The 26,268-nt window shown below is 41.1% G+C and overlaps 2 protein-coding genes across 4 annotated transcripts; both read right to left on the reverse strand.

The window, feature by feature from the left end:
* Positions 1 to 1,519: 1,519 nt before the first annotated feature.
* slc4a10b (solute carrier family 4 member 10b) lies at positions 1,520 to 18,962 on the reverse strand. Of its 3 annotated transcripts, XM_008328701.3 has the most exons (26): positions 18,398 to 18,962; positions 17,106 to 17,147; positions 13,833 to 13,914; positions 13,204 to 13,356; positions 12,230 to 12,368; positions 11,784 to 11,944; positions 11,450 to 11,635; positions 11,168 to 11,256; positions 9,706 to 9,863; positions 9,530 to 9,617; positions 8,757 to 8,903; positions 8,559 to 8,662; positions 7,896 to 8,070; positions 7,672 to 7,805; positions 6,929 to 7,174; positions 6,701 to 6,806; positions 6,240 to 6,401; positions 5,927 to 6,040; positions 5,690 to 5,851; positions 5,342 to 5,593; positions 5,171 to 5,239; positions 3,779 to 3,952; positions 3,160 to 3,279; positions 3,024 to 3,088; positions 2,842 to 2,930; positions 1,520 to 2,667 (listed from the first exon to the last, which is right to left on the reverse strand). In XM_008328701.3, exons 1-25 carry the CDS (start codon positions 18,452 to 18,454, stop codon positions 2,855 to 2,857), a joined length of 3,261 nt encoding a protein of 1,086 aa, XP_008326923.1. In that variant the 5' UTR covers positions 18,455 to 18,962; the 3' UTR covers positions 1,520 to 2,667; positions 2,842 to 2,854. The 3 variants fall into 3 exon arrangements, with proteins under 3 accessions (XP_008326923.1, XP_008326924.1, XP_024919536.1); XM_008328702.3 differs by lacking the exon at positions 17,106 to 17,147; XM_025063768.1 differs by lacking the exon at positions 18,398 to 18,962 and having other exon boundaries at positions 16,579 to 17,273.
* Positions 18,963 to 20,379: 1,417 nt separating this feature from the next.
* Positions 20,380 to 25,829, reverse strand: tbr1b (T-box brain transcription factor 1b). Its single transcript, XM_008328700.3, has 6 exons — positions 23,829 to 25,829; positions 23,475 to 23,629; positions 23,159 to 23,280; positions 22,864 to 23,022; positions 22,521 to 22,582; positions 20,380 to 21,946 (listed from the first exon to the last, which is right to left on the reverse strand). The coding sequence occupies exons 1-6, from the start codon at positions 24,518 to 24,520 to the stop codon at positions 21,103 to 21,105; spliced, it is 2,034 nt and encodes a 677-aa protein (XP_008326922.1). The 5' UTR covers positions 24,521 to 25,829; the 3' UTR covers positions 20,380 to 21,102.
* Positions 25,830 to 26,268: the final 439 nt, after the last annotated feature.

Genomic DNA, 26,268 nt, shown 5'->3' on the forward strand with positions numbered 1-26,268 from the left:
TCTACTGCTTTACTGACAGGTGAGTGAGTGGGTGTGGCCCACAGAGGGGGCTGTTTCTGTGGTAACGGTTCTGAAACAAACAGGAAAAAGACTAGACTAGACTGGACTGGACTGGACTGGACTGGTCTGATCTGATCAGGGAGGACTCTGTTCTAAATACACACACCTGAGGCAGGAACTACAGCAGACACAGGTGGAGCAGATTAAGGGAGGAGCAGGTAATCACCAGGAGGGAGACACAGCAGGGCAGGTGAGGGTAATCACAGAGGCAGGAGACACGGGGGAGACGGAGGGGGAGGGGGGGTGAATTTAAAGAGTTATTCACAAAATCCTTGATTTAAAAATAGCCCGAGTGGAAATGAAGAGGTGCTGAGGTGGAGTTAACATCCTGTGACGTCATGTTAGGGGCTGACATGTGTGTTCACCAAACATAAACACAAACATTTATGAGAAAAATGTAATGAAATAAGAGAATTGCATTGCAGGAAAAAAGCCATAAATTTAGATTCAAATGTAATAAGACACGAGTCAGGAGACTGTGATGTAGTAAACCACAGGATGAAGTATCTCTTTATTTGTGAACCTAGTACTGAGGTATAACAACATCAACATCAAACCCTCGTCCTTTTCCTTCAGGAGTTTCTATCTTTCATCTTTAAGGACCCTCACCCTAACGGTGTTACAGTTCAACCTTCAATTTCTGAAAATGTTGACGACATAAATGATCACTAATTACTGTATATTTTCAACCATTTTGTTGAACTGTAGAAACTGTAGAAAAAAAGAGAAAATACAAACAGAGGGCAGCGTCCCTGCTGCTGAACATGTCACCTGATCTGATTTGTTAGAAGACATTTGAAAACTCAATTTAATATTTTATCCATTGAAACTCAGTTTCTGTTTTTTTCTTCCTATTTCACTTATTTTTCTCTTCAGATTTCACTGTGTTTCAGTGTTTTTCTTCTCTGGCTGCTCCACTTCCTGCCTCCTGTAATCATACCTCCTCTTCCTCCACCTGGTCCTGACTCCTGTGTTTCTCTCCATGCTGATTGCTAACCTTCCTCACCTGTGACTTGTTAGCCCCGCCCCCTTTTCTCCTATATATACCTGCTGCTCCCTGGCTCTGGTTTTCAGTTGTTTTGCTGTGAGAACGTGTGTGTTGTGTGTTGCTGTGCTGCTGTGACGCTCTCTTGTTGTTTACCATGTGTTTAGACAGAATGTTTCTTTACTGCTGGGGTTCTGTGTTTGCGGTTTAGCAGCAAAACTTGCAACAACTGTTGCATGATTTGGAGTTAGGGGGGGAGGGTCACTGCATCAAAGATAAATGTCCCTTCACGTTGAGCCAGTGTGTTTCCTCATCAACTGTCTGTTAGTGTTGTGTTTTAAAACCTTAGTTTGAGGGTAACAGGAGTGTGTGTTCTCAGCAATCGACATTAGAATGGAGTCCATGACAAACACAAACACAAACATAAACCGATAATATCGGCACACGGACATTATCAGCCTGATGTTGACGCAATGCCTGTGTTTCGCCAAATGACGTGTGCTCTAAAACTAGTCTAATGCCCCAGTGACGGACCAGTCATTTGCCTCAGTGCTCTGAAGAACTTTTATTGGAACACAATTGCAGTAACTCATTCTAAACTACTTTATTGCTCTCAACCCAGCTTCTCTAAAAAATGTTTGGACAATATGGGCGTATCAGATATCGGCAAAAAAGTTAATGTCAAACATCCCGTATGTGAACTGTTATTGTTGTGTTCTGTTGAATCAAACCCATAACAAACGTGAGGTTGAAATATATAAAAGACGTACAAACCTAAAAAAGTCTTTATGACATCCTTTATTTCAAAGACATAAACGACAGGATGATAATTACAGAACGTCATCATTAGGTTAATAAGTATTTAAAGCAAACTCTTCTACATAGATACTTCCATAAAAATATGTATTAAAATGAAGGGATTTTATTTTCACAACAGCAGCAGATCATTGTCTGTTCACTGGTTGTGTTTAAAGAAATCTCTGCCTGTCTTAGGTTTGCTAGTCACATTTACCAGGTGCTGTTTACAACTAATACACGAGCACGAGTTTACAGAAATGTATTGCCTTTAATATCTTCAGCTTTTTTTGGATAAAACATCCAGTAACATATTGCTGCAATCAGATAAATGTTCTCGATTAAAGTCATTCAAACGAAGATAAAAAAATTAGAAGAACAACAAAGAAGCTGATCCAGACCTTCCTTAAGTCACACTGGACGTTGACTGTTACAATGTTGATAAAACAAGAAACATCTAATGATCACTACCATATTTCCTGGACTATAAGTCGCACTTTTCTTCATCCTTTGGCTGGGTTTGTGAATTATACACAGGTGGGAATTGTGGGATATGTTTGGTATTTTCACAATGACAGCCACAAGAGGGCACTCTATACTGCGGAGCGACTTATAGTAAAGAAAATCTGGTAGTTGACGAACAAGTGGAACATTTACAAAACTGGCTGTAGTGTGAAAAATTCATGAGGTGTGAACCACAGGTTGGGTCACAGGTCACGAGTAAGGAAACAACATGAAAGACTCACAACGTTTTTTTCTGTCACATTCCTCCCGAGGTTCTTACATCGAAAAATACTTAGCGTGTCCTGTTGCGTTTTTGTGGAGAACTGTGAGCAACGAGAGAGAAGGAAAAAAATTTCAAGTTTTTTTGGAAATGTTTGGTAGATTTTGGACTATAAGTCGCACTGTTTTTTTGTTTTTTTTTCACGACTTATAGTCAGGTGCAACTTATATTCAAATATATGATTTCTAGATACTACCGGTTTTCCTGTGTGGTTTACCATCGTCCTGTTCTCAGCTGTTTGGATTCCATGTATTTCCAAAGGAACCCTTTGACATTTCATCAGTGATGTTGATGATGGGTAATCCTCTGTGAAGACGCAACAAACAGAATGTTAAGTGTTGCTTATGAAGAAAAGAAAAATAAAGTATACAGTTACTTAACACCAGTACTACAACGTACTTGTATCCTTCCAGTGGTACTTGAACGACTCCCTCGTCTTCTGCCAGAATACTCTGCTCCTCTTCCTGAAGATTAAACATGAGGTTAAAGACATTTAACACAGGGTGACGTACGTGGGTGATGGCCGCAGATTTACCACTTCTGCATCGTCCAGCTTTTTCTTCTTGCTCTCTGGCATCAGGTCATCGAGCCAGCTGAGCTCTCTCTTAGTGAAGATGCAGTCCATCAGCTTCCTGACGAACACGAGCGCTAAGACCTGCAGCGGTGGAGACAAACGTCGTAATTCAGAAAATATGAACGTTAGAGGATCTAAATGATGACTAAAGAATTCTGGGAAAAACCAGAACGCAAAGCAAAAATGTCTAAAATTAGCCCAAAAAATTAAGCAAAAGACCTAATATTCAGAAAAGTCAAAAATACTGCTAACAGTTCACTAAGTAAAAAGGTCGGCCGATTGTTAGCTCAAACAAATTTATCAAAATGCCTGGTTGTTGGAGCATAAAAAATTCTTGGGCCTACAATTCGGTGTAAGGCTGAATCTTGAACTCACCTGATGTATGTTAAAAACCAACGTGATTGTGAGGTGACATTTTAAAGGAGCATTCACCTTTTTCTATCTCTTTACAACATGGAATTTAAAAACAAGACAAGACTGACAGTGACCAGACGACTGTCCACCCTGGTGTCTAATGAAAGCTGTGCTGGTTGTGTAATGTGCCTGCAGACAGTGTGCAGTAATTGGATTGTGCACACACCATCATTGGAAAGACAATAGCAGCTCTGGAGGTCTTGATGACCCAGAGCAGAACCAAACAGCTGAGCTGGATGATGGTGAACAGGTGCACCTTCCTCAGGGGTACGTGTCGCAGATAGATGAAGTCTGGCTGGTGCTTGGCCGGCATGCCGAACAGTGTCAGGCGGTCAAAGAACTGGAGAAGACAAATTATTGACAATTTTGAAAAACCTTTCTTTTTTTTTATTTAGATTTTCTTTTAGTTTATTTAAACAGGGACATGCACTTATTTAAATTTAAATCACAAAATATATCCAACATCAGACACAGTGTTATCACACACACACACGCAGTATGGACAACTCCCTGAATGTCTGCTACATGTGTGAGAACAAATGGTTTGGCCTGATATTTATGTCTAAATCTATTTTTTTAAAGGCCAGATATAAAAATAATCCAAAGAAAAATGGAGAAAAGAGGAAGTAAACAGGGCAATTAAATAACAGTCAGGTGTTGTGTAAGTGCCGGGAACACACTAGTGGCCAATTAACACTTCACATATCTGGGCAGCCAGACAATATGGAGGCGATCCCCAATCGTGGCTTTGTGGGAATTAACAGTCTGCACAGATTATGTGGTGGAGGATCCTCCAAATTAACACCACTGCCCTGATCTGTGTCTCGTTTTAAACACACACATGGAGTTCACCGTCTGTGGTGAACGCACGGTACATTTAGCAGACGTTGGTTTTTTTTTTTATGGGCCTCAACATGGAACAGAATCTTTATTGTCGTTGTTCATACTCTGTGTGCACAATAAAAGTAAAACAGAGTAGATACAGTATGTGTATCTACAGTACACAATACTATAAATCAGAAATACACGTTTGATACAAGGTTTTCTATTTTTCAACAACTTTCTGTGTTCATCAGGACCTGGACCTCTTTATAATACACTATTTAAAATATATACTGTATATAACATTTTAATGAATTTGGAAGTATCAATGGAAATGTCAAACTCAGGCCCGGGGGCAAAATCTGGCCCGCAATGTATTTATATTTGGCCCACCAGATCTAACGGGGGCAAAATCTGGCCCGCAATGTATCTATATTTGGCCCACCAGCTCTAAATATAGATCCTATATACTGGAGTATTTGTAGTATTAATGATGTATGTGCTATGTTATTGCAGATACATTTTGTTTTTTGTTGTTGGCCTGTGAAAACTCATGTGTTTATAATAAGCTTTGTCAAACTCAGGCCCAACTACTTTTTGTTTCCATATGAAAAAAAAATCTGCATTACATATCTGAACAGAAGGGAAACATGCACAATTGCCAATTTTTCAAAGAAGAATATTAAGTTTGGCCCACTGTGAATTTGAGGTTGACACCCCCGGTCTATGACTTTACCTGGATGCCTCTGAGAGACGAGGCTCCCATGTACAGGAACACTCCGTACAACACAGGCATTGGGATGAACTGCAGAAATTAAAAACGTGTCAATGATTTATCATTCAAGGTTAAATACAATTAGTAGCAAAATGAAAAGTCCATGTATACACAGTATAACGTCAGTCTGACCTTCAACACCGTGGTCATGAACACAGAGCTGCCCATGAGGGTGAAAATCATCAGGCCTGTGAAGCGCTGCTCTCTGATTCCGAGAAACTTGGGCTGCTCCCCGGGAGCCGAGCATTCGGACTCCAGCTTCAGGCTGTTGACGTGGGTGATGGAGAGGACGGTGGCCGCTACGAACCACGGCAGACCCATCACAGAGCAGACGCCCAGCATCACCCCCACTATGAAGAGATCCAAGTGATACCCACAGCCTTTCTGAGAGGGAGAACAAGAAGAAGAAGAAGAAGAAGCTGAGGGTTGTTCTCATCTACAGTTGATCTCACACATGGTCCTCTTAGTTGTCGATGGTACCTTCAGCTTGTGCTCCTTCCTGTTGATGATGACAGCAGTGATCTGCTGGTCCATGAAAATGAGGATGGTACACAGCAGGGCTGGTATCAGTGTAACGACCGCCGTCCACCACGGGTTTGGACCCAGTGGGTTGATGAACCAACCGCGGTCGTCTCTGGTCGGCTGGTATAAAATGTCATTAAAATCATGAGGATGAAGATCCTTCCTTTATCACCTTTGGTCAGGCCCTTTACTTACCTTAAACACACTGGGAACCTTTAATTTAGGAGAGGGAATTCCAAGGGCGTAGTCGACCAAGACCATCGTAACAATGGTGAAAAACACAGCAAAGTCACTGATGGTGGCCCTCACCTGACGAGGAATAAGACAAAAATATATACTTGAAAAAAGAAAAAGCTTTTCCTTTTTTTTTAAACAAAGGAATGTCTGTGTTTGACCACCAGAGGGTGCCACAACACCGTGCTTCTGTATCAAGGACTGTATGTGGGTAAAAACAATAGCTAGATATACAGCACATATAAGGAGAGATGTTAGAACGACTGAACTGTACCCTTGTGGGGAAGTAGTTGCTGAATTTGAACTCCTTCAGGAATGCAGACATGAAGACGGTAGAAAAAAAGAGAAGGACACACCAGAAGAGGACGTCAGGGACATATGGTCCATGTGGGCCACAGGCACTGCCCACAAACTCCCCTCTCTTCTCCACGCAGTCCTGTAACAGCAGAGACACAGAGCAGAGGTTTTACTTTTTCATACAATTAGCCTTTGGCAGATTTCACAGTGTGCACAAACACCGGTGTCTGTAGGAAACAGGGCTTTGAGTGATGTGCACTGAGTAATCCAATATAATCCAGCCCCTGTGGCCTTAATCTCTGGGAGGAAATGCCACTTTAGGAAAGCGTCCATGTTTAAATGACTAACTGCTAAAAACTTTTAAAACCACCACGTCTGGATATTTCTCTTCTGTCGATGTTTTTAAATCCAGATTGTTGGCGTTTAATTAGACGCTACCTTGACCTCCAGGGCCTCCCAGTAGATTTCTGAGGCGGTGATGTTGTTGATCTCCCAGAACTTCAGGGTGCCATTGGTGGGGTCAGCTGGCTCGACACAAGAACATCTGTGGAGGCACAGGAACATCTGTGTAATAAAATAACCCTCACCCTCCTCACCCTCACCCCCGCACATAGACTGACTAACAGCTTATTTAGGATGGGAGAGTGACATTGAAAAAGAACGTACGAGTACATGGTGAGTTTGTCCAGGTTGTTGTTCTTGTTGAAGGGAAAGTGCTCCCCCAGGTGGAAAAGCTTCTCCAGGGCTTCATAAATAAATATGATACATATGAGTGAGGCGAAGGCTTCCTCTGTGAACCGTGTGATGTAACGAACAAGGGAACTGGCGTCGGTCGCGACCAGGAAGATACAGAGGAAGGCTGTCCACAGACCGATACAGGCCCTCAGGGACAGATAGGACAAGCCGTACTCCCTGTGTGAAGGAAAGAAAAGGGAAAAGGGGAAATCTGTTAAAAATGCAGGAAGTTAGATCTGCAATCAGTATTTAACCACATAAATACAAATTCATGATATATACTAATGTATAACTAAATAATTACATAATAATATATATTATCTAACTTGTTATAAAGGATGTAACTGTGGGGCCAAACGTGCTAATCTTGTTTTAGTTTTAACAATATATATTATCTAACTTGTTATAAAGAATGTAACTGTGGGGCCAAAACTGCTAATCTTGTTTTAAGACGATGTCTTGATCTCCCCTGCAGAGGGTGCTAAACATGTCGTCATAATGCCTTGCGAAATTTTTTGTTTTTTGTTTTTTTTTGGGTTAGTACTTTTTTTGTGGTTTTTCGTTTGCAGAGGTCGTGACCTGCCATGAAAGGCGTCGTCCACACATATGTAGAGAGATATCTTTGTTATTGCACATGAAGATTTATCCTAAGCTGTCATCAGCGGCTGACTTACTTGCAGAATTTGAACAGTATCTTTTCAAATACAAGAACCGGGCCGGTGCTGCCCAGTATGGTGAGAGGCTGGCCAGCGAACAGAGAGTAGGCTATTCCAGTCAGCGAGGCTCCAAACAGCGACTCTATTGCACTCTGGGAAATACAGTGAATGAGCACAAAGGTAATCCCTGAGTACAGACAAAGTCACAGGTGTAAATACAGACGGTGAACAGGCCACTTTACTATGCGTCCTTCTGTTGCCTCGCCCAGGAGTCCTCCGAAGGTGATGACAGGAGACATGCAGGCACAGTAGAGGAACAGGAAGGAGGCCACGCACTGCAGACTGACGGCGTCAGTGTAGTCGGACAAATAGTGGGGCGCTTTACGCTTGATGTCCACAATGAGTCCACCGAACCATCTGGGAAAAATAAACACTGTTATTTGCAGTAACAAGAGGGACACAAAGTACTGTGGTTAAGCCAGTGGTTCTCAATTATTTTCTGTCATGGCCCCCTCTTGTGGACAGAAATGTTTTTCATTGTAGTATTATATCCATTTCCCCATATCATCAAATGCATAATTCAGAGAGACAGATACCGACTTGAACGTAGTACAAATGTACACAGGTGTAGTAATGAATGAGGAATTAACGCCACTCCAGACGCTTGTTAAATATCAGAGGTGTGAATTTGACTGAACTTTGTCTCAATGATCGGCTCCTCGTTTGGATCAGCGTGTGACAGAGTAGAAGAAATGTGTCTGTGAATACTACAAATTCTGTTAAAGCAGTGCGTCTCCATGGAAACCACTCTGCCTACAGTACAACTACAGACCAAGTTTGCCCAAAAATAGACGATCAGCATCACAGCAACATCCACAGTGTGGACAGGAACTCTCTCTGCCCACCTTCCTGTGCGCTGCAGCTCTGGGCCGTCATGGCCGCCGTGCTCCTCTTCCTCCTCGCCTTCAACTAAACCATTGGGTAAAATGTGGTTCTTCTTCCTCTTCTCCTGTTTTAAAAATTACCACAGTGAATTCCCCAGAGAGAACCAAAGTCAATTCAGTCAAATTTAAACCAGGCTGTTGGACAAAATTCTGACGAACCTGAGACGGAACGTTCTTTGGAGGTTCTATCCGTATAGATGGATCCCACTCTCCCGGAGGCAAAACTGTCACCTGGTCGAGGAATTCGTCAATCCCAGCGATCAGGTCGTTTCTGTCTTTGGCTTTATAAGCCACATCATGAAATACCTGTCGATTGGGGGAAAAAAGTCCTAAGTAGGGATGTCTGATAATGTCTGCTGACCAATATTATTGGCCCGATATTAGCTAGTTATTGGTTTTTCCTCCGATGATGAAAACCCGATATCTGCCTGGGTTTAGCCAAAGATGCTGGAATTGCTTGTAGGGTCCTGAGATGTTCACTGCAGTTTTGGAGGGAAATGGGGAAATATATATCGGTATCGGTCAATATCGGAATCAGAAATTAAATGTTCGGGCAATATCAGCAGATTGGATAAAGTTCATATCGAACATCCCTGGTCTCAAGTTGACTGTAAAAGTCATGCATTTAGCCGACACTTTTGTCCACGACTTTACAAGACAATCAACCTCCAGAACAGAGGAACACTTCTGCTAAACCTCATTTTTGAGCATGGAGGTTTTTTCTTTTTTTTTTCCGCAGAGGTGATAAACGAAAAAAGAATTTAGCGCTGACTAATAGACAAGAGCACAATGTCATGGACGCTCTGAGTGAGATTCACGCTGGGAAATGTTGGCATCACTTCACCAATTTCTTAGGTTCCACTTCAACTGTGAATTCATGCAAAGTGCAAAAGGATAATGAGCTGAAGTAATGTTCTATAAGACGCCCTCACCTCATCAGTCATAAGTGTCGCAATTGACCTGCCAATCTCATGATACTGGAGTCCTCTGCCCAGGGGCCCCAGCAGGATGAACAGAAACCTGAGAGCAGACGTGGATGACTGTCTTTCATTTGTTCAAAAAAATACTTTTTTTTTCTGGTGAAACAAATCCTTTCGCCGACATTTACCTTGTGGCGATGGGAACTTCGGTCAGACCGCCGAGCAGAACGGCTGGTGAGAGTCGAACAAATGCCACCACCGGTTTATTCAGAAGGTCGATTTCGCCCACCAACACGTTACAGGCTTCAGCTCCTGGTGGAATTTTCTTCATGAAATGAAGGTCTGTCTGAGAGAAAAACAAAAACAGTCAAGGGTTCATTGTCCAGGAAAAGTAGAGCTAATATTCTGAGTGATTTATTTTTCAGGAGTTCATCAACTCCACTGTTGATCATCACACTTTAGGATTATGTCCACTTCTTTGACCAAAGAAATCTGTATAGTTGGATGAGTTGGATACAGGAACTGTTACTTGTTGTGGCTGATGTAACTGAGTTTCACCCTCCTGGTCTATAGTGTTGTATTGACCACATACAGTATGTCAAACTCAAGGCTTTTGCTAAGAGGCTAACGTCTGTTTTTACATTCATCTCGTCTTGTTTTTCATGTTTTCTAATAAGGTTAGTAACTGATCTAAGAGGCTAACGTCTGTTTTTACATGTTTTCTAATAAGGTTAGTAACTGCCCTGAACTGACTCAACATGTGGATTTACAAATATGACCTGAAATCCATTGTTTTTAATTTGACCTTCACAATTACATCATTACTAATTCTGGTTCTGATGAGTTTTGACCCAGACAAAGAGAACTCTGTGTTCTCCTCTGAAGTGGACCTGAATGGAAGAGAAACATCCTGAATTTAAAACGTGTTAATTTTTTCAGTGATAATTATGTGTAAAATTTCAAGTGTTGTCTCAAGTGTTGTTTGCTCATTTGGCTCTGAAATACGAAGACAAAAACAACCAATAACTGTGGCAATTTGTGTTATATATATTTTTTTCTACTGAACAAATAAAAGTTTAAATTGAATCCCATGCTGTAAAGATATAGGTATTTTAATATAAAAAGATTCAAAGAAAAATCTGTGTTTCAACAGGAAGTTGTTATTTGCACCAAGCAGAAAAATCTGTGTTTCAACAGGAAGTTATTTGCACCAAGTTGGTAAAAAATGAGTCAGAACATCTACAGTACAGGACAGGTCCTCACATGCTGTGTATGATTATAACCAGTGCTGGATCTGTCCTTTATGATACAATATGTACCAGAATATAATCCTAATCCCTGTCTAAATGACTTCTCCATTAACAACAATGACCTGTTTATTGCATGAAACACACTGTTATACACACAACGTCCTGACTATCAAATGAGGCACAGGCTGCGAATATACAGCATCCAATCTGAACACAGTGTAATCCATAATCTGACACTGACTGATTCAGATTAGACTCTGCTGCAGAAGAATGTGTGGAAATATACAATGTAATGGGCTTAAGAAATACTGTATTTACATAATAATAATAATAATAATAATAATGCCATAAATGTAACTTGTATATAATGAACCATGAAATTGTGGTGTATGTATCGTACCTTGCTGAGGTCAACACAACTGTTCTCTCTGCTAACGTCACTCTTCCCCTCTGGAGCGGCCAAATGACACTGAGAAGACAACAGCTGACCTGGACAAAACAGACACATTCATTTATATTAACACACAAGAAGATGAATTTCAGACAAACTGGGCCTCAGCGCATCTTAGAACACACTGAAAATGTACTCTTTTTTTTTTAATGTTCCTTCCATAACTGATTTACTAAGCGACTATAACAACCCAGAGTCCCAAACGTCTGGGTCACAGCTCTTGGGTTTTACCGTTCTTGTCCAAATGGAGCTCCGATGCGCGTCGGCCCATGTCAGCCAGGGAGCGCACGATGGGGAGGCGGTTACTCAGCTTCTTCTGCTTCTGGTGATGATGCTGTTTCAGAAGAGTTTCCCGCACTTTCTGTCTGAGCTCATCACCCAGTGGAGAGTACAGTTCGTGGTGATCCAAGACCATGTCTGTATAACAAGAGTTCAATTTACAGTTCAAATGCTACTCCTGCTGGTGTTCGATGTACACGTCGGCACTGAGGTGTGACTTTATTTCGAATATTGTAATGTTTGGACATCAAACTGGTGGATAAACCTGTGTCTGACGTGAGGTTACCTGCGATCTCGTCGATGGTGCCGGCCCTCATGTCCAGCAGGACTGAGCTGTTGATGATGCAGCTCCGCAGCTCAAACAGACTGTGCAGAGACAGCGTGGCCACGTAAGGTTTGCTCCACCTTTCCCCACCGTCCTCAACGTCCTCCTCAAACTTCAGCCACCTGAGACGGGGGACATTAGCTGTATCAGGACAGGAGGCAGCAAACTGGCTGCCAATCTGTTCTAATATTCATCATCTATCCTGGGTCTGTGTGCAGTGTCATCAGATCATCGTCAACAAAACACTGTGGATTAGAACAGTGAATGACAATGTCAGACGTCACATGCACAGCTTCATCTCTCATCAGTGAGAGTGGAGCGGTTTCACAGGCATGGGCAGGGGTACGGTGTGTGTGTGTGTGTGTGTGTGTGTGTGTGTAGTGACAGGACAGTACTGTTTATATGACCTGGCACTTTCTCTCCACCCAGAATCCTCTCCGTCCCTCACACAGATCTCGTCCATCTCTGTGAAGAGGTCGTGAGGGATGTGCTCCTCGTCGTCATCTTCAGCCCCCAGCAGGAACTGCACCCTCTGGGAGGGAGTGTCTGGGGGGGAGATGGGAGAGGATGACATTCAGATTATTAAATGATTATAACTAATGGATGATGTTGGTTTGTCCTCCGGTCAAGTCACTTCCTCTGATTTACTACAGGTTTCCATCAGATGATAATCTGATTGAACTAAATCGAGTCCATTTGCGGTATTGTTTGCTTTCCTTAGGCATTAATCTGTAACACTACCAATTTCAACACATCTGCCTTACACGCAGAAGGTTCTGGGTTCAAGCCCCAAAGGAACAAAATACTTAATGGCGCCTCCTGTGGCTGCCTGTGTGTATTGCAAAGACTCACACTGTAAATTCCTCCCATCATGGGAAAAATAAGGGACTTTTTTATTAATCACCTCATAAATGGCCTAAGACAGCAGTTCTCAATCTATGGTGCGCATACCACTGATGGTACCGTAAGTGTTATATTGGGGATTTTTTTTTCTTTTTTGCATTTGCAAAACTGACTCTTTGAGACACTGGTAATCACTGTGTAAAATACAATATACAATACTCTATAGCCCCTAAACCTTTAAACACTTCATCGATCTGTTCCAAAATTGATGCATTTGCAAAACTGACTCTTTGAGACCAGAGATAAACCAGAGATAAAAATTGGCTGTGGGTACGACACTGCAGGTCATCTCATTTCCTAGGACAGTGAAGGCATCTCTTTCTTCAGCATCTTCAACATCTGTTTGCATACACATTTCTCAAAAAATTGGCTGTGGGTACGGCGCTGCAGGTGTTTGCAGACACATTTCTCGTTGTTTAAGAAAAGACATAGAATATGAAACACTTCACTGGTACATGTTCGTCACTGTGATCAGTACCATATTGAGGAGACTCTCTACCCTCATCCAACGTAAGGGCCGGGTCCATGTTCTTCCTCCTGTGCTTGTTTCCATGGTGACGGTGTCTGCGATGACTGCGATGCCTGCTGCTGCCCAGAGGGACATGGACACCGATGTAGAGAGTCCTGTGGCCTGGGGAAAGTTCCAGAACAGTTTCAGATGCTGCGTGAGGACGGGCTCCGACTCTGGTTCTAAATCCTGGTTCTAGCTGTAGCTTTTTATTTCACATGCGCCGCTTCAGTGTTGATATTGAGTCGATAATCAGTCATTTCTACAGTTACTGGTTCGTTCTTTTACACACGTGTTGTAACAGGAACATACAGGAAACTGTGATCACATTTGATCAGACTGGGAACGCTCACTCTTATCTCTGGTTTTCAGTGTTTACAACATGACTGATGTGAATTCATCTCACCCACAGTTTCTGCCTCCCACTCTGCTCTCATCTCTCAACTGTGTAAAAGCTGTCAGGGCAAACAGCAGCGGCGATGAGGACAGAGTGGGTGGAATCTACTGCAGTAGCCCCGCTTAGCACAACTTTGATTTATTTATTTATTGAAATGATTTTTTTTTTAATTTTCTTTCACTGATTCAATCACTCCAGGTACCTTCCAGATCTTCCTGCTCAAAATTAGTTCCCTGTTGGGAACGTGTTCCTCCATGGTCCACCACGGCCTCATCTTCGTTTTTCTGACCAACACAGAGAGAGAGGGAGAAAAGTACAAAATGAAATCCTCGGCACAGAGATATCAGCCGTTGGACTACAGGGTACTTGTGTGTCCTTAACATAATGTGAAATAAAACATTAGCTGACTTGGTGATCTCTCACAGTCCGGGTCACTGTGAACAAACACATTATCCAGCTGAAAAGCCTGGTTGCCAAAGAAACTAATTGCACGTCTCTTCATGACGAGGAGGAGAAGAAAAAAAACAACCGAGTCCAAACACAAAGCTTCTCGTACAGCCAGCCATGAATTATTCACCTTGCTACTTTGATGATTCCAGTCCGGTTCAAAAGGTGAAACACGGCCGGACTAAATTGCAAGAAACTGTTAGAAGTATCAGAAGGTTATTGTGTATATGTGTGTGTGAGTGTGTGTAACTCAATGTAACAGTTCCTTTTTTCAGTGCAGCACAAATAAGTATATAAATAACTACGAACGGTCAAACTCAGAGGAGAGAGAAGAGAATAAAAGAACATAATCCTCGATACGGAGCTTTTGCCAGATTATAAGAGACACTGCTGAATGATCATGAACATGTCATTAGACTGTCGGTGTGTGACCTTTGACTTGGCCTTTATAGACCGCGTCATTAGGCTAATGCCTAAGATTTTTTTTTTTTAATTCCAATGCTACAATAAATGACAAACACGGACGTAGCAGAGAATGACAAGAGATGAGATGATTGAAGTGAGTCAGAAAAAAACACAGTCATTCTGTGGTGTGAATGTGTGTCTGCTTATGTAACGACCGTGAACAGAGACAGTGAGAGAGAATCAGCTACAGCTGGTTGTTTATTAATGTTTGTAGAATGAGGTGAAATCATCATTTAACTGTTTCAATCACACCGGAAATAAATATGTATGGTTTATAACTAATGATCAGCTTATTTAGGCCTAAAGTTAAAAAAATCGGACTTTGATTTCTACCATGCTAACGCATGTCAGTTAGCTAGGACGCTACAATGGAGCTACTCAAGACAAAAGAGTGGGAAAGTTGGATGTTGTTCTCATGCTAATACCTGAGCTAATACACACTTTCTTCAAAAATGATCATGAGATGATCAGTGCTTTTTTATTCATGGAATCATTTACTGCTAACATCAAGGCAAGATTACTTCTGGTCAGGATTATCACACCACTGCTCTGGATAAAGGAGGGGAAACGTATGTCACGTCATCGCCTGTAAATCCAAGAAATGACAGCAAAGCTTCATGGACAAAAACACACTCCTGATCACCACCTTTCTTTAGAGCAACGTGTACAACGGTCAACTCTCCAACATTAGAGCCAAAAAAAAAGGATTGTATTTATTCCATTTTATTCATTTAATCTTTATTAAAGCTTTTTTTTTTGTCTCTCTTTTTAATCTCCCTGGAGATCAGTTTTACCCCTGTGCCTTCTTGACCACCAGTTGACCATCGAAGCATTAGGATAATTATTGGTGCTGCTGTTTGCAGCTGCACTGCCACATGGGCTGGGTCAGGGATGAGGCTGATGTCGATAATCCATCCACAAAGGGCAGGGATCAGCGTATCTGCTCAGATTAAACTGCTGGTATTTGTCACTACGGCACCGAATACATTATCCTTTGCATGTGTGCTCCGTGGTCGCATTTTAAAACACTACTTAGATTCCTGTAATGTCCAGCACCATGATTAAAACAATCACTTACTTTTACCATTGTTTTTGAGTACTTCCATTTGTGTATTCGCCACTGATATTCACAATGAAATAAAGAGCAGTGTTGTATTGAATGTACAGCTCGCAGGTGTGAGTAAAAGTTATAATAAAAAACATTTTGCATAGTCAGCAAAGCCATTGGACCAGAAAGTGAGCAGAGCTTTCACAAATTTCAACAGAAAACATTGTCTCCTCTTGTAACCAGTTATGTTGAGCAGCATTTCTTCAATGTTTCAGTAAAAACATTAACACACACAATTTTGGGGATATATACTGTAAGTCAATCTACTGTGACGTTAAACTAAGAAAAGCGTTAGGATACTTCCCATTACAGTATCAGTATCAGGACTAATACTTGACTCAAATATATCCCTATGTGATAGTATACAGTACATATGATTTCTGAAAACATCCAAGTACAAAAATGCTTCTTGCTGTTACTGTAACAGTAGAAGTTCTCAGTTCAGTTCAGGCAAAACTAAGCTCCAACATTCGTGTTTAAGCCAACAACGCAGCAAAACAAAAATCACCTTAAAACCCTGTAATGTCCTGAAGTAGGTCGGATCAGAAGCTTGGCAAGTTTTGGAAACATCTGTAACTTTGATATTTTAAAGTGCACTGGCTTTGATGTGCAGCAAAATGCACCGTAATCCTCATATATCCCATGGTAAACTTTACCACTGAGGAGAAGGACACATTAGACCTGAATCTCCTCACAAAGTGCTGCTGCTTAATATATCTTTGAGAACTCGTTATCCCAACTGCAAATTTAAATTCTGATCAGGATTAATTTCGATTAACAAAAAAAAAAAAAAAAGCTCTTTACAGAAGCCAACAAATCTCAGCAGCAGCTTTCCTAAGTATCTGGCATTTCAGAGGAGACAAACTGTCATCTGTAGCTGACAAATAACTCTCAGCCCGAGATCTCTCCGACCCGAGCCTCTTCCTACCTGATAACTGAAGAAACAAGGCACCTCCAAGTTTTCAGAATGCATGAGCTTTCTCCCTGTGTCCTCCACCGCAGTACGTGTTCTGGTCCGATTCTAAGGCAGCACTAGCCGAGCTCTGAGGCTTCACAGCATTTCTGATTGTCACTGCAGCCCTTCTGGTGTGTCAGACAAGTGGTATTTGTGATTGAGCATCTATCAACAGAGCGATGAGACGCTCATCATGGTTCAGCTGTGACATCACCGCGGTATCTCGTCAAGGATGGCAATCGAAATCCTGTTGAGCCACAATATGCGTTTGTGTTTCGTATAAAATGTGTCTTTTAAACAGATTTGCCTGTAAAGCTGTCCTTAAACCTTTCAAATACGGAATCTAATCAACTGGGGCTGGAAGAGCAGTGGGTTAATCTTACACATAAGCCACCACACACATACTGCTCCTTCTGCTGTAGATGTATGGGATGTACAACAGAGGACTTAACGTTGATCCTTGTTGTAATCACTGCTGTCACACCTACAGGGTAACTCACCAGACTTGGTCGTCCAACGGAGGAGCCAAAGGAGGAAGAAACCTAAAAAGAATAGAAATGATCACCACATTTAATCTATGGTTAATACCTGCTGGTGAATTTTGGAAGGTTTGGGAAGTATTCCGTTTCATTGTACTGCTTCCCTAAATCAGGGCAAAACATCGAGTCTCTCACAGGAAGGTTTGGGAAGTATTCCGTTTCATCGTACTGCTGACAGTACTAGGATCTTATACATGTTAATACTTTTTTAGAATGATCACATCTTATGCTAATGTCTGTGTGTAGCACTAAAAGATTATTTTGATCACATCTTATGCTAATGTCTGTGTGCAGCACTAAAAGATTATATCCAAACAAATGCCTCATGTCACCAACACATTTCTTTTGTCACAAATGACCATATTTAGATATTGATGCCTACGACTCAACTGTCTGGTTGAAAACTGAACTGACTGAAAAAGTCAGTCAAGTAACACTACGGGAGCAAGATGAGATGTAAGAGAAGTGGCCACTAGAAAACTAGTCTTTTTAAGTAATAACTGTCTGTGCACAGTGTGGTACCATTGGTAATACATGACACTCTCAGTGGAATTTGCGTCAGCCATGACTACATCTTTGAGGACAAAGTTATTAAACTAAATACTGCTGGGTTCTATGTAGATCCACAGTCCAGATGGATCCTGTTTAAAATCTGGTCCTCCAGGTCTACATCAGGTCTAATTCTAATTAACACATCCCTGATTTAAATGGTCAGAATGCTTTTTTGCAGCTGTCTGTGATTTTTAGATATTCACATGAAATGTCAAAATTGGACTCTGTTAGGGTTGAAGGTCGCCGACCCCTGACTTATGCCATAATAACTTGATGGCACAAGAAAAATATTGTATAAATCAGGGATTTCTCCTACTGTACAGCATAGAGTGAAGTTAACACACTGAATCCCATTACGTTGTCACTGTGCAACATTAAATAAAATGTTGTAAACCGACTGTCACAACATGACAATTTATATTTTAACTGAAAATGTCATGCAGTATTTTTTTTATATATAGGTCGTCATGCTGTAAAACGACATCAGACTGAAACATTAGATTTGACACGTGTGTCTCTGAGACACTGTGACTGATTTTGGAACTAAATAGTTTTTTAATGCTGAAAAACTTTGCTGAAATCGGCGGCGAACAGTTTCATCAGTTTCGACATTCACTCACAGCATCACTGTTCCACCGACCTGTAAAATCACGTCCCGTTATGGCAGACAGGTTTAAATATATACAACGTTGTTGTTTTACCGATGGCAGCAGCGGCTCCCGTGGGGTCCCCTGGTCCGTGGAACTGTTGTCCGTCATCTCCGGTCTGAGGGAACAGAGGAGCGGAGCAGGAGCGTCCAGTGTGGAGACGTTATCCAGTGTGCAGGTGCAGCAGACACGGTCACATGTTTGTACGATGGTCGGTGGGTCACTCGGTCGGTCAGTAGCTCGGAGAAGATTGTGGGACGCTGCTCAGTGGTTCAGTGGGTTTTATTATGGTGTGTGCGTCTGCGTCAACACCGCCGTGGAGTTTAGTAACGTTTGTTGACCAGCGTTAGACACACAGGGTAAATTAGGAAGATGACAAAAATGTCACTGGACACCGGAGATGGTGGTTTTTTTTTCAGGTTGTTGTGATGTCTCCGTTTGTTCATTTATATATATTTTTATTTTTGTATTTTTTAAGATGTTAGGGCTTACTCATGAAATGCGCCATCCGTGCCAAAAGGTTTCAGAAAGTTATCCTAAAAATGTTCACTATGTTCATCAGAGGATAAACATAAAAACTAATAATAGTAATCTCAAAATTATTTTTTAAAAATACAAATAATTTCTATAGTTTCTATATAGTAGTTTCTCTCCAGCTAGAAACTCTAACAGTGAAAAAAAAATCAAAAATAGTAAAAATAAATTCCGGCTTAATTATAGCCAGCTACTAAAGATAGGTGTTGTGATAAATATTGTAACCGGTGCAGCCAGATTGTCCACGTGGGCATTCTGATGCAATTTCAACATGTACATTTTTAGAAGGACTGAATAGATGTTTTTAGTGCAACAAAGGATGTTGAGCTATTAAAAATAAGCTTCTTTTTTTTAAATCTAGAGAAATTGTTAAATTTTGGGGTGGGTGGGCGTTAAGGAGTGGTGAGCACGGCTCCATCTGGGCAATTTGGGCAAATCATTTGCACCATAAGCTACGTCACTTTATTTGTGTTATTATTAAATGTGATAGTTTTATTAATTTTCAGACAGATTGCGCTGTACACTGCTGCTGTTTAACATATTGAAGTTTATTTTTAATAGCAGTAATGTACCGCCATCTGGCGTAGACCACGGCATCCATGTGTCTCTGTATCCAGATGATAACCGCAGTCGGGGCTGTAATTAAACAGCACAAGAAAATGGTTACATCAATAAACTGTTATTAAGAAACAAAAACACATCTGTTTTTAATTTCTTCGATTTTACAGGTCTGTTTTAGTCCCTAAGAGCTTCGGCCCACAGACAGAAAACGCTTGTATGTTATAGGGTCGACGTTTGTTTGTCGCCATCTGCTGTTTGAATCAGCAAATGCATCTCAATTTAAAAATGACAATTAGTAAGTGTAAAAAAGAAAAAGAAAAGAAAAAGTAGAGCACACCGACACACACACTTTAACACAGGGGTGCGAGAGTGTGTGTTAGTGTGAGAGATGGCTGATTCATTAACTATATTCTAGGATCTCGTGCAGCCTGTGCTAACAGCAAATCAGGAAATAAATTAGGAAAAAAAATATTAACTTACTGCAATTTTGGCAATAATAATAATAATTTCACCAAATGATAAAAACATAATATTATTGGCTTTTTTTCAGCTCTATAAAATTGTCTCCATTTACAAGCTACTACTATTACTATTATTGTTGTTGTTGTTGTTGTTATTATTATTGTTATGATGAAATGCACGGTAAATTACAGTTTGGCTTATTTTTAACTAAGCTGTGTGAAGAAAAATAATATTTTTTTAATACGGGTTATTTTTGCCTGGTTATAATGCGATTTACATCTTGACATCAGTGTTATTATTTCGCTTTTGGCCATCTTAACCATTTGGAATTTTAATATTATACATATTTATATTATTGTTGTATTTTATTCTCGTAATTACGTAATAATTTCTCACGTGATTTTTTTTCTTTTTAAATGTATGATATATTTAATAATTTAAAAAAGAAAACAGTAATTTTAAAGGAGGTCATTGAATAAAACATCACGGACGATAGCATCGTTTATTTCGTTTCAATCACGTTACAGCAGATACAGGAAGTTGCACGACAGCATAGCTATATGAAAAATAACGTTCTGAAATGAACAACTCAGTCGAGGATAAATAAATAAAATATAAATCAGAACCCATGTCTATACAGTAACAACATTTATAACAGTTTTACCTACATCTATCTGGTACGGATGTAGCAGTGACCTCCGTGACGTCATAATCTTTTGGTTGCCCCTTCGTCAGGTACAAAATACACTGTTTCGTCACTGACAGTGGGTTATTTTGCCAGTGTATGCTACACACGAACGTCCTACTGTACATAGTCCTCAATATTATCATTTACATGTTTTAATCTAACAGTTAAAGGCTACTTTAACAAGAGATGAGGCGTTGTTTTCTTTTCAAACACTAGGATTAGACGTCATCTACCCCGTGTGGACATCCAATCACTACCACCAAAAGTCCCGTATTATACCGTATGCACAATGTGTTGATATTTACAAGGGGGAAAAAGTCAGAGTCTGACCCAGAGAATCCAGGCCTGGACGGTGGAGGGTGGAGAAATGTACACTTTGGCCATTTTTAGGAGGTGGCAATAATTAATGTTGTATTTAGATGATGGTTGTAGGATGGATGGATAGATAGATAGTTAGATAGATAGATAGAGAGATAGATAGATAGATTTTTGTTTTGTTTTTTGGAGTATTTATTTAACTGTGAGGGTAGAAACTATAATATCCAATGTCTTTTGTGCAGTTCTTCTCACACTCCCTTGGCGCCAGCAGCTCAGACTTTAGCGGAGACACTGTCTCTGGAACCGGCGTGGCAGAAGGTGAGATTCTCCTCCTCTTGGCCTGCTCAAAGATTCCAGAATCGCTGGAGTCGATGGATTTGATGGAGGACGGCGTCTCTATCCAACTCGACTCGGAGGTCAGGTCCTTCGGTTTGGCCTCCTCCGTGGCGGCGATGGGCGACCTCTCCGTGGGGATGGAGTCACCTTCCTCCGTCAGGTAGTTGGTGCAGGCCCTCGCTCCGATAGAGTTGGAGGGCCAGCAGGAAAAGACCGAGCTGGGTTTGCTGTTGACGCCACAGTACTGCGGCGGAGTGCGTCCTCCCCAGCCTGACGGGTCCGCGTAATAGCCCAGAGGCCGCTGGGAGCAGCCAGCGGTCGACAGGGGGAGCGCCTTCACTCCGGCCGCTGCGTAGGAGAGCAAGGTGGCGGCGTTACCGGCGAAATCCGCTGCGTCGTATGCCGAGGCTGCAAAGTCCAGTCGGTTGTTGGCAGGGGTGACAAACCATCGCTGCGGGGGGGTGGCAACAGTGGGCTCCTCGCTTTGCTGCGGGGACAGCAAGCTGTTGCCGAGTGGGACGCTGCGCTCCGTGCCAGGAGCGCTCCCCACGCCAGGGTGAAAGCGAGACTTGGCATAAGTGCTGACAAATTGGTCCTGCAGTAAAGAGCTGTGCATGGCATATCTGGCACCAGGCACGATCTGTGAACGCGGAGAGTCACCCGGTGATGGAGTGAGGCGGTCGATGTCGCAGCCTGTGTAGACACTGAAGAAGAAGGGGCGAAAACAGAACACAGTTCAGACACTCGACTGACCGCCACACGCGAAAACAAAAATGAGGGAGAAAAAAAAAGTGCATTAATATCGATTCCAACTCTGCCTCAGTTCCCCTGGATTTTTCAAATTGTCAATCTGTCAGAGTAAATTCAAACTTTTGGATCATTCATGGCTTGAAAAAAAAAAAAATACAAAAATCAACCCCCCCAAAAAAACACATAATCAAGAGTATTTATTTAATGCTGTAGTTTTTTGTTTGTTTGTTTTTTTACTGTCAGATAATTTTATGACACTTTAAGAACACTTTATTGTCCGTCAAATATATTCATTCTATTTATTTACCCTGGTTTCTTCATTCAGTTTTAATAAATATAGATTTATTGAAATGCATTTAACAAAAATGTTGCTCTCGATATTTCCGGTTACCAGATCAGAAAATCACAATTTCTGGTAAAAAAAAAATCGTCTAAATAAACTAAATACACACACAAACGGTAAAAACATTAGAATGCAGAATTGTAATTAATAAAAATATATATTTATATGAAAAGTTATAATCTTACGTGTCATAGTTGTCTCGAAATCCTTTGGCAAACGGATTGTGGTCGATTTTCAGCTGTGTAATCTGTGCATAATGGGAAAAAAAAATTAACAAAAGACAAATGGCAGAATTATCATTTTTATTGTGTGTGACTTTCTTTAGTTTATTTTATTATTTAAATCTGAACTTCTTTGATTTGTTTGATATATTTTCGCTAATTATAAATTTGCAAATATAAATTATGGAAATAAAAAAGATGAAAGGAATTTGTTTGATAATTTTCTTAAAGTGAAAATGTGAATAAATTATGGATATTGATGTGAGGAGGCGGGGAGGGGGGTAATAAAAATCGAATCTGTTCGTACGTCCGTGTTCTGATACGCGGTGACGGCGACGAACTGCGTCTCTGTGAAGGTGAAAGTCTGGACTCTGCCTGGTTGGCTGCTGTCCTCTGTCCCGTCCTCGTTTACTTCCACCACATGGAGCCTGGGCTGGTATTTATGGAGAGACTGGAGAACAACCATCTGGAGGTGGAGAAGAAAATCACTGCAGACTCCAGTCTAAAAATCATTTGTTGCGCTCAAAAAATTATTTCTAACTCAAAAAAAAAAAAAATTAAAATCAAATTAACCATTGAAGTGAGTGCTTTCTTCCCATTACCTGTCCTGTGTTGTTCGAGGCGCCTTTGTTGTTTGTCAGCTTCAGTTTCCCAAATGATATTTCCTGACGCATCCAGTGCGCACCCGTGTTTGGAGAGTCCGGGTGCATGTAAACCCTGTTTCCTATGAAACATTAAAAAAAAAATAAAGAAAAGAAACTCAACTTTGATCATTTGAGATTTTTTGTTTTACCACGAATTTTCGTTTCTATTCAGTCTTTTCATACAAAAAAACAAAGAAATAAATAGATTTTAAATAAATAAGTGTAATTCGCTTTAATTGCCCAAACAATTGTGATAAATAAAACATCGTCCTACCTACTACATTTGTGTCTGCTTTCCCACACGGCACCCATTTGCCTCCCTGGAAGCGCCAGTGGTTTGGATCAGCGAGAATTACGTCCACAAAAATGTTGTAGTGCGCAGTTGGATCAAGGCCAGAGATGTTAAAGCTCAAAAATGGAAACATCCGCCTGAGAAAAATAAAAAACAAGTCAAATCAGTAAGAAAAGACACTGGAATTAAAAAGTCCGGTTATTAATATCGACTTCATTTGTGTTTGTTTTTTTCTAGGACTGTAAAAAAAAAAAAAAAAAAAAACCTTTAATGCTCTGGTGTTAGATTTCTGTTCTATTGATGGATGAACGAATGCTGGGTAAATGAGCCTCTCACCTTCCTTGTTTGGTGATGATCATCTCAGTCTGGTGTCTGTGGAACTTCAGCCACAGGGCCCTGTTGCACAGATAAACCTGCGCCTTCCCTGGAACCAGTCCTGCCTGCGCGGAGGAGAACTGGTAAAAAGCGCCTCCCTGGTACGTGTGTCCGTACTGCTGTGCGTAAGGGTAGCCCGCGGTCGGGTAGCCTTGAGGGGAAGTGTTGGTCAGCAGACTGTTGTAAGCTCCATTCGTGATGACCGGATGATGGGCCATGTAGCGGCTGGGACTTCCGATGGAAAAAGCCGGGTGCGCCGGTCCGTGCTGGCTCGGGTAGGGAAACATGGCACTGGGAGTCGCTGAGACTGGCTGCGGTTGCGTGGACGGAGAAAAGATGCACCTTTCTCCTGCAGATACATCGAAATTGTGACGGATGTCAGTGACTCCGTGTAGACCAGGAGAGAGTTTGCCCCTCTGGACGTCCCCTGACGCGTCCTTGGAGTCGGGAAAATTGTCTGCCTCTGACTGATTCGTCATCTCCCTGGAGTTTTTTTTCAGAGGTGAACTTCTCTCCAGGTTGTCACTTGCAGATATAATAGGATGGTCCTGCAGAGCCAGCTCTGATCCATCGGAGCTCGAAAAGCCACTGCCCACATTCATAAATTTCTTGGAGAGATCAGCCGCCGGCGAGATGCAATTCTCCACCTGCATATCTCGACAGGACGCCACTATTAGCTCAACCTATAGCACGGGCTTTTGCGCGCGCCTTTCCTAATGTAACACTATGAAAACGCCTGGCGATGACTTGAGGTTCCAAAGGCAGCAAATTAGCCAATTGACACCAGGCTGCAATCAGGAAGGATTTTCCTCCCATCACTCTGCCTGCTGCTAATGAAACAAGTGCTGCCATTGGTTAACTCGAGGTTGTAATTTAATTAGACGGCTCTTAATTAGAACAATCTGAGAAGGGCTGTGCGCAAAAAGTGATGTATATGTGGTGTGACACGGGCCTTTATTTGATTACAGCATGTGGGTTTCTGATTTACTTCACACACCGGGACAGAAATAACAGAAAACAATCAACAACAAAGGTGTGTTCTCCAGAATACTACTACTATTATTGTGGAGTATTCTCAGCGACATCGGTTGCGTTATTTACCTATTTATCCGCCGTATTTACCTATTAATGGGCGGTGAGTGCCAAAGTATGTCTGCGGCAGAGACCGGATTTATTATTAACACGCCAAAAATGACAGTCCACGACAGGCGGTGCATTTGATGCCCTAAAATGTTTGTGATATGGCGTGAAACCATGGCGTTCCACTGAAGATGTGTTTATGTGGAGTCCCAGTGCTGCTAAATATTTCATGTACCACAGTAATATCAGCGGTCACATAGTACTGTATACTCGACTTACGGCTGCCAGACAGCACTGAGGAGATGAGAGGGTCTAAAGGAGTCGCTTTTAATTGTTTTCAATCAAGAAAAAAAAAGAAATTAAAAAATCACATTTTTAATTTCTTTTTCGATTGGACACAAATATTCAAGGTGTAAATTACAGAAATGAAATACTTTTTTAAAGGAGGTATACCAACTTACCTTCTTAAAATAAACATAAATAAACCAAAATCTGTATTTTAGCTTTCTCATAGTTTTTTTTTAATTTTGTCTGAAACAAATGCTAAAAGTGTCAGGGAAAATTTTAGGTGAGGATTTTAAAGGTCAGCCAAGTAGGATTGTGTGAAGTTTTGTTATAAAGTTTGGGTAAAATGAGCAAACAGCAAAGGTGGAAACTCCAGTTAATGACCTGCTGAAATGTTGATCAGAGTAAGAAGCAAAACAAAGGCAAAAACTGTGGATTTTTGTTCACATTTTCAACAACAAATATTTCTGATGACACCAGATTGCAGAATATTTATTTTTCAAAACTAAGAATAATTTTAAACTGAGTAGTTATTTTAATTACTTTTCAAAGCACCTTCAAAGCAGTTGGCAACAGAAACCAGAATAAAGAAAGTTGTTTATTTTATATGGTAGAAGTTAAAGTAGTGACTCAGCTCCAGTTCAAAGACACAGTCTGCACTTTCTTTGAATTGAAACACCTTGTATGACATAAGACCAACCTTGTTAGTACAGTAACAGGGTAATTACCAAGTTAACATCCTGCTGCTCCAGGGTCAGGTTTTATTGTATATGCCTGCGATCCTGTAAACATACTTTTTTATTAAATTGCACAATATATTTTAATTTTCTCAAATTGCTGAGAACTGATTCATGCAGTGTGTCCAGAGCTGAAGATAAATGTTCTGACATTCATATGAATCATTTCATATTTATAACTAAAAGTAATACTCATTTTACTACAAGTGTCTTTAGGTTAAAAAGAACTGCAGAGAAAATGAGCTGTGACCAAGAAAACAAATCTGTTGAAAGGACATCTTACGAACAAACTCACATAC

The sequence above is a fragment of the Cynoglossus semilaevis genome, chromosome 16 (assembly GCF_000523025.1).
Source record: "Cynoglossus semilaevis isolate Cse_v1.0 chromosome 16, Cse_v1.0, whole genome shotgun sequence".
Lineage (NCBI taxonomy): Eukaryota > Metazoa > Chordata > Actinopteri > Pleuronectiformes > Cynoglossidae > Cynoglossus > Cynoglossus semilaevis.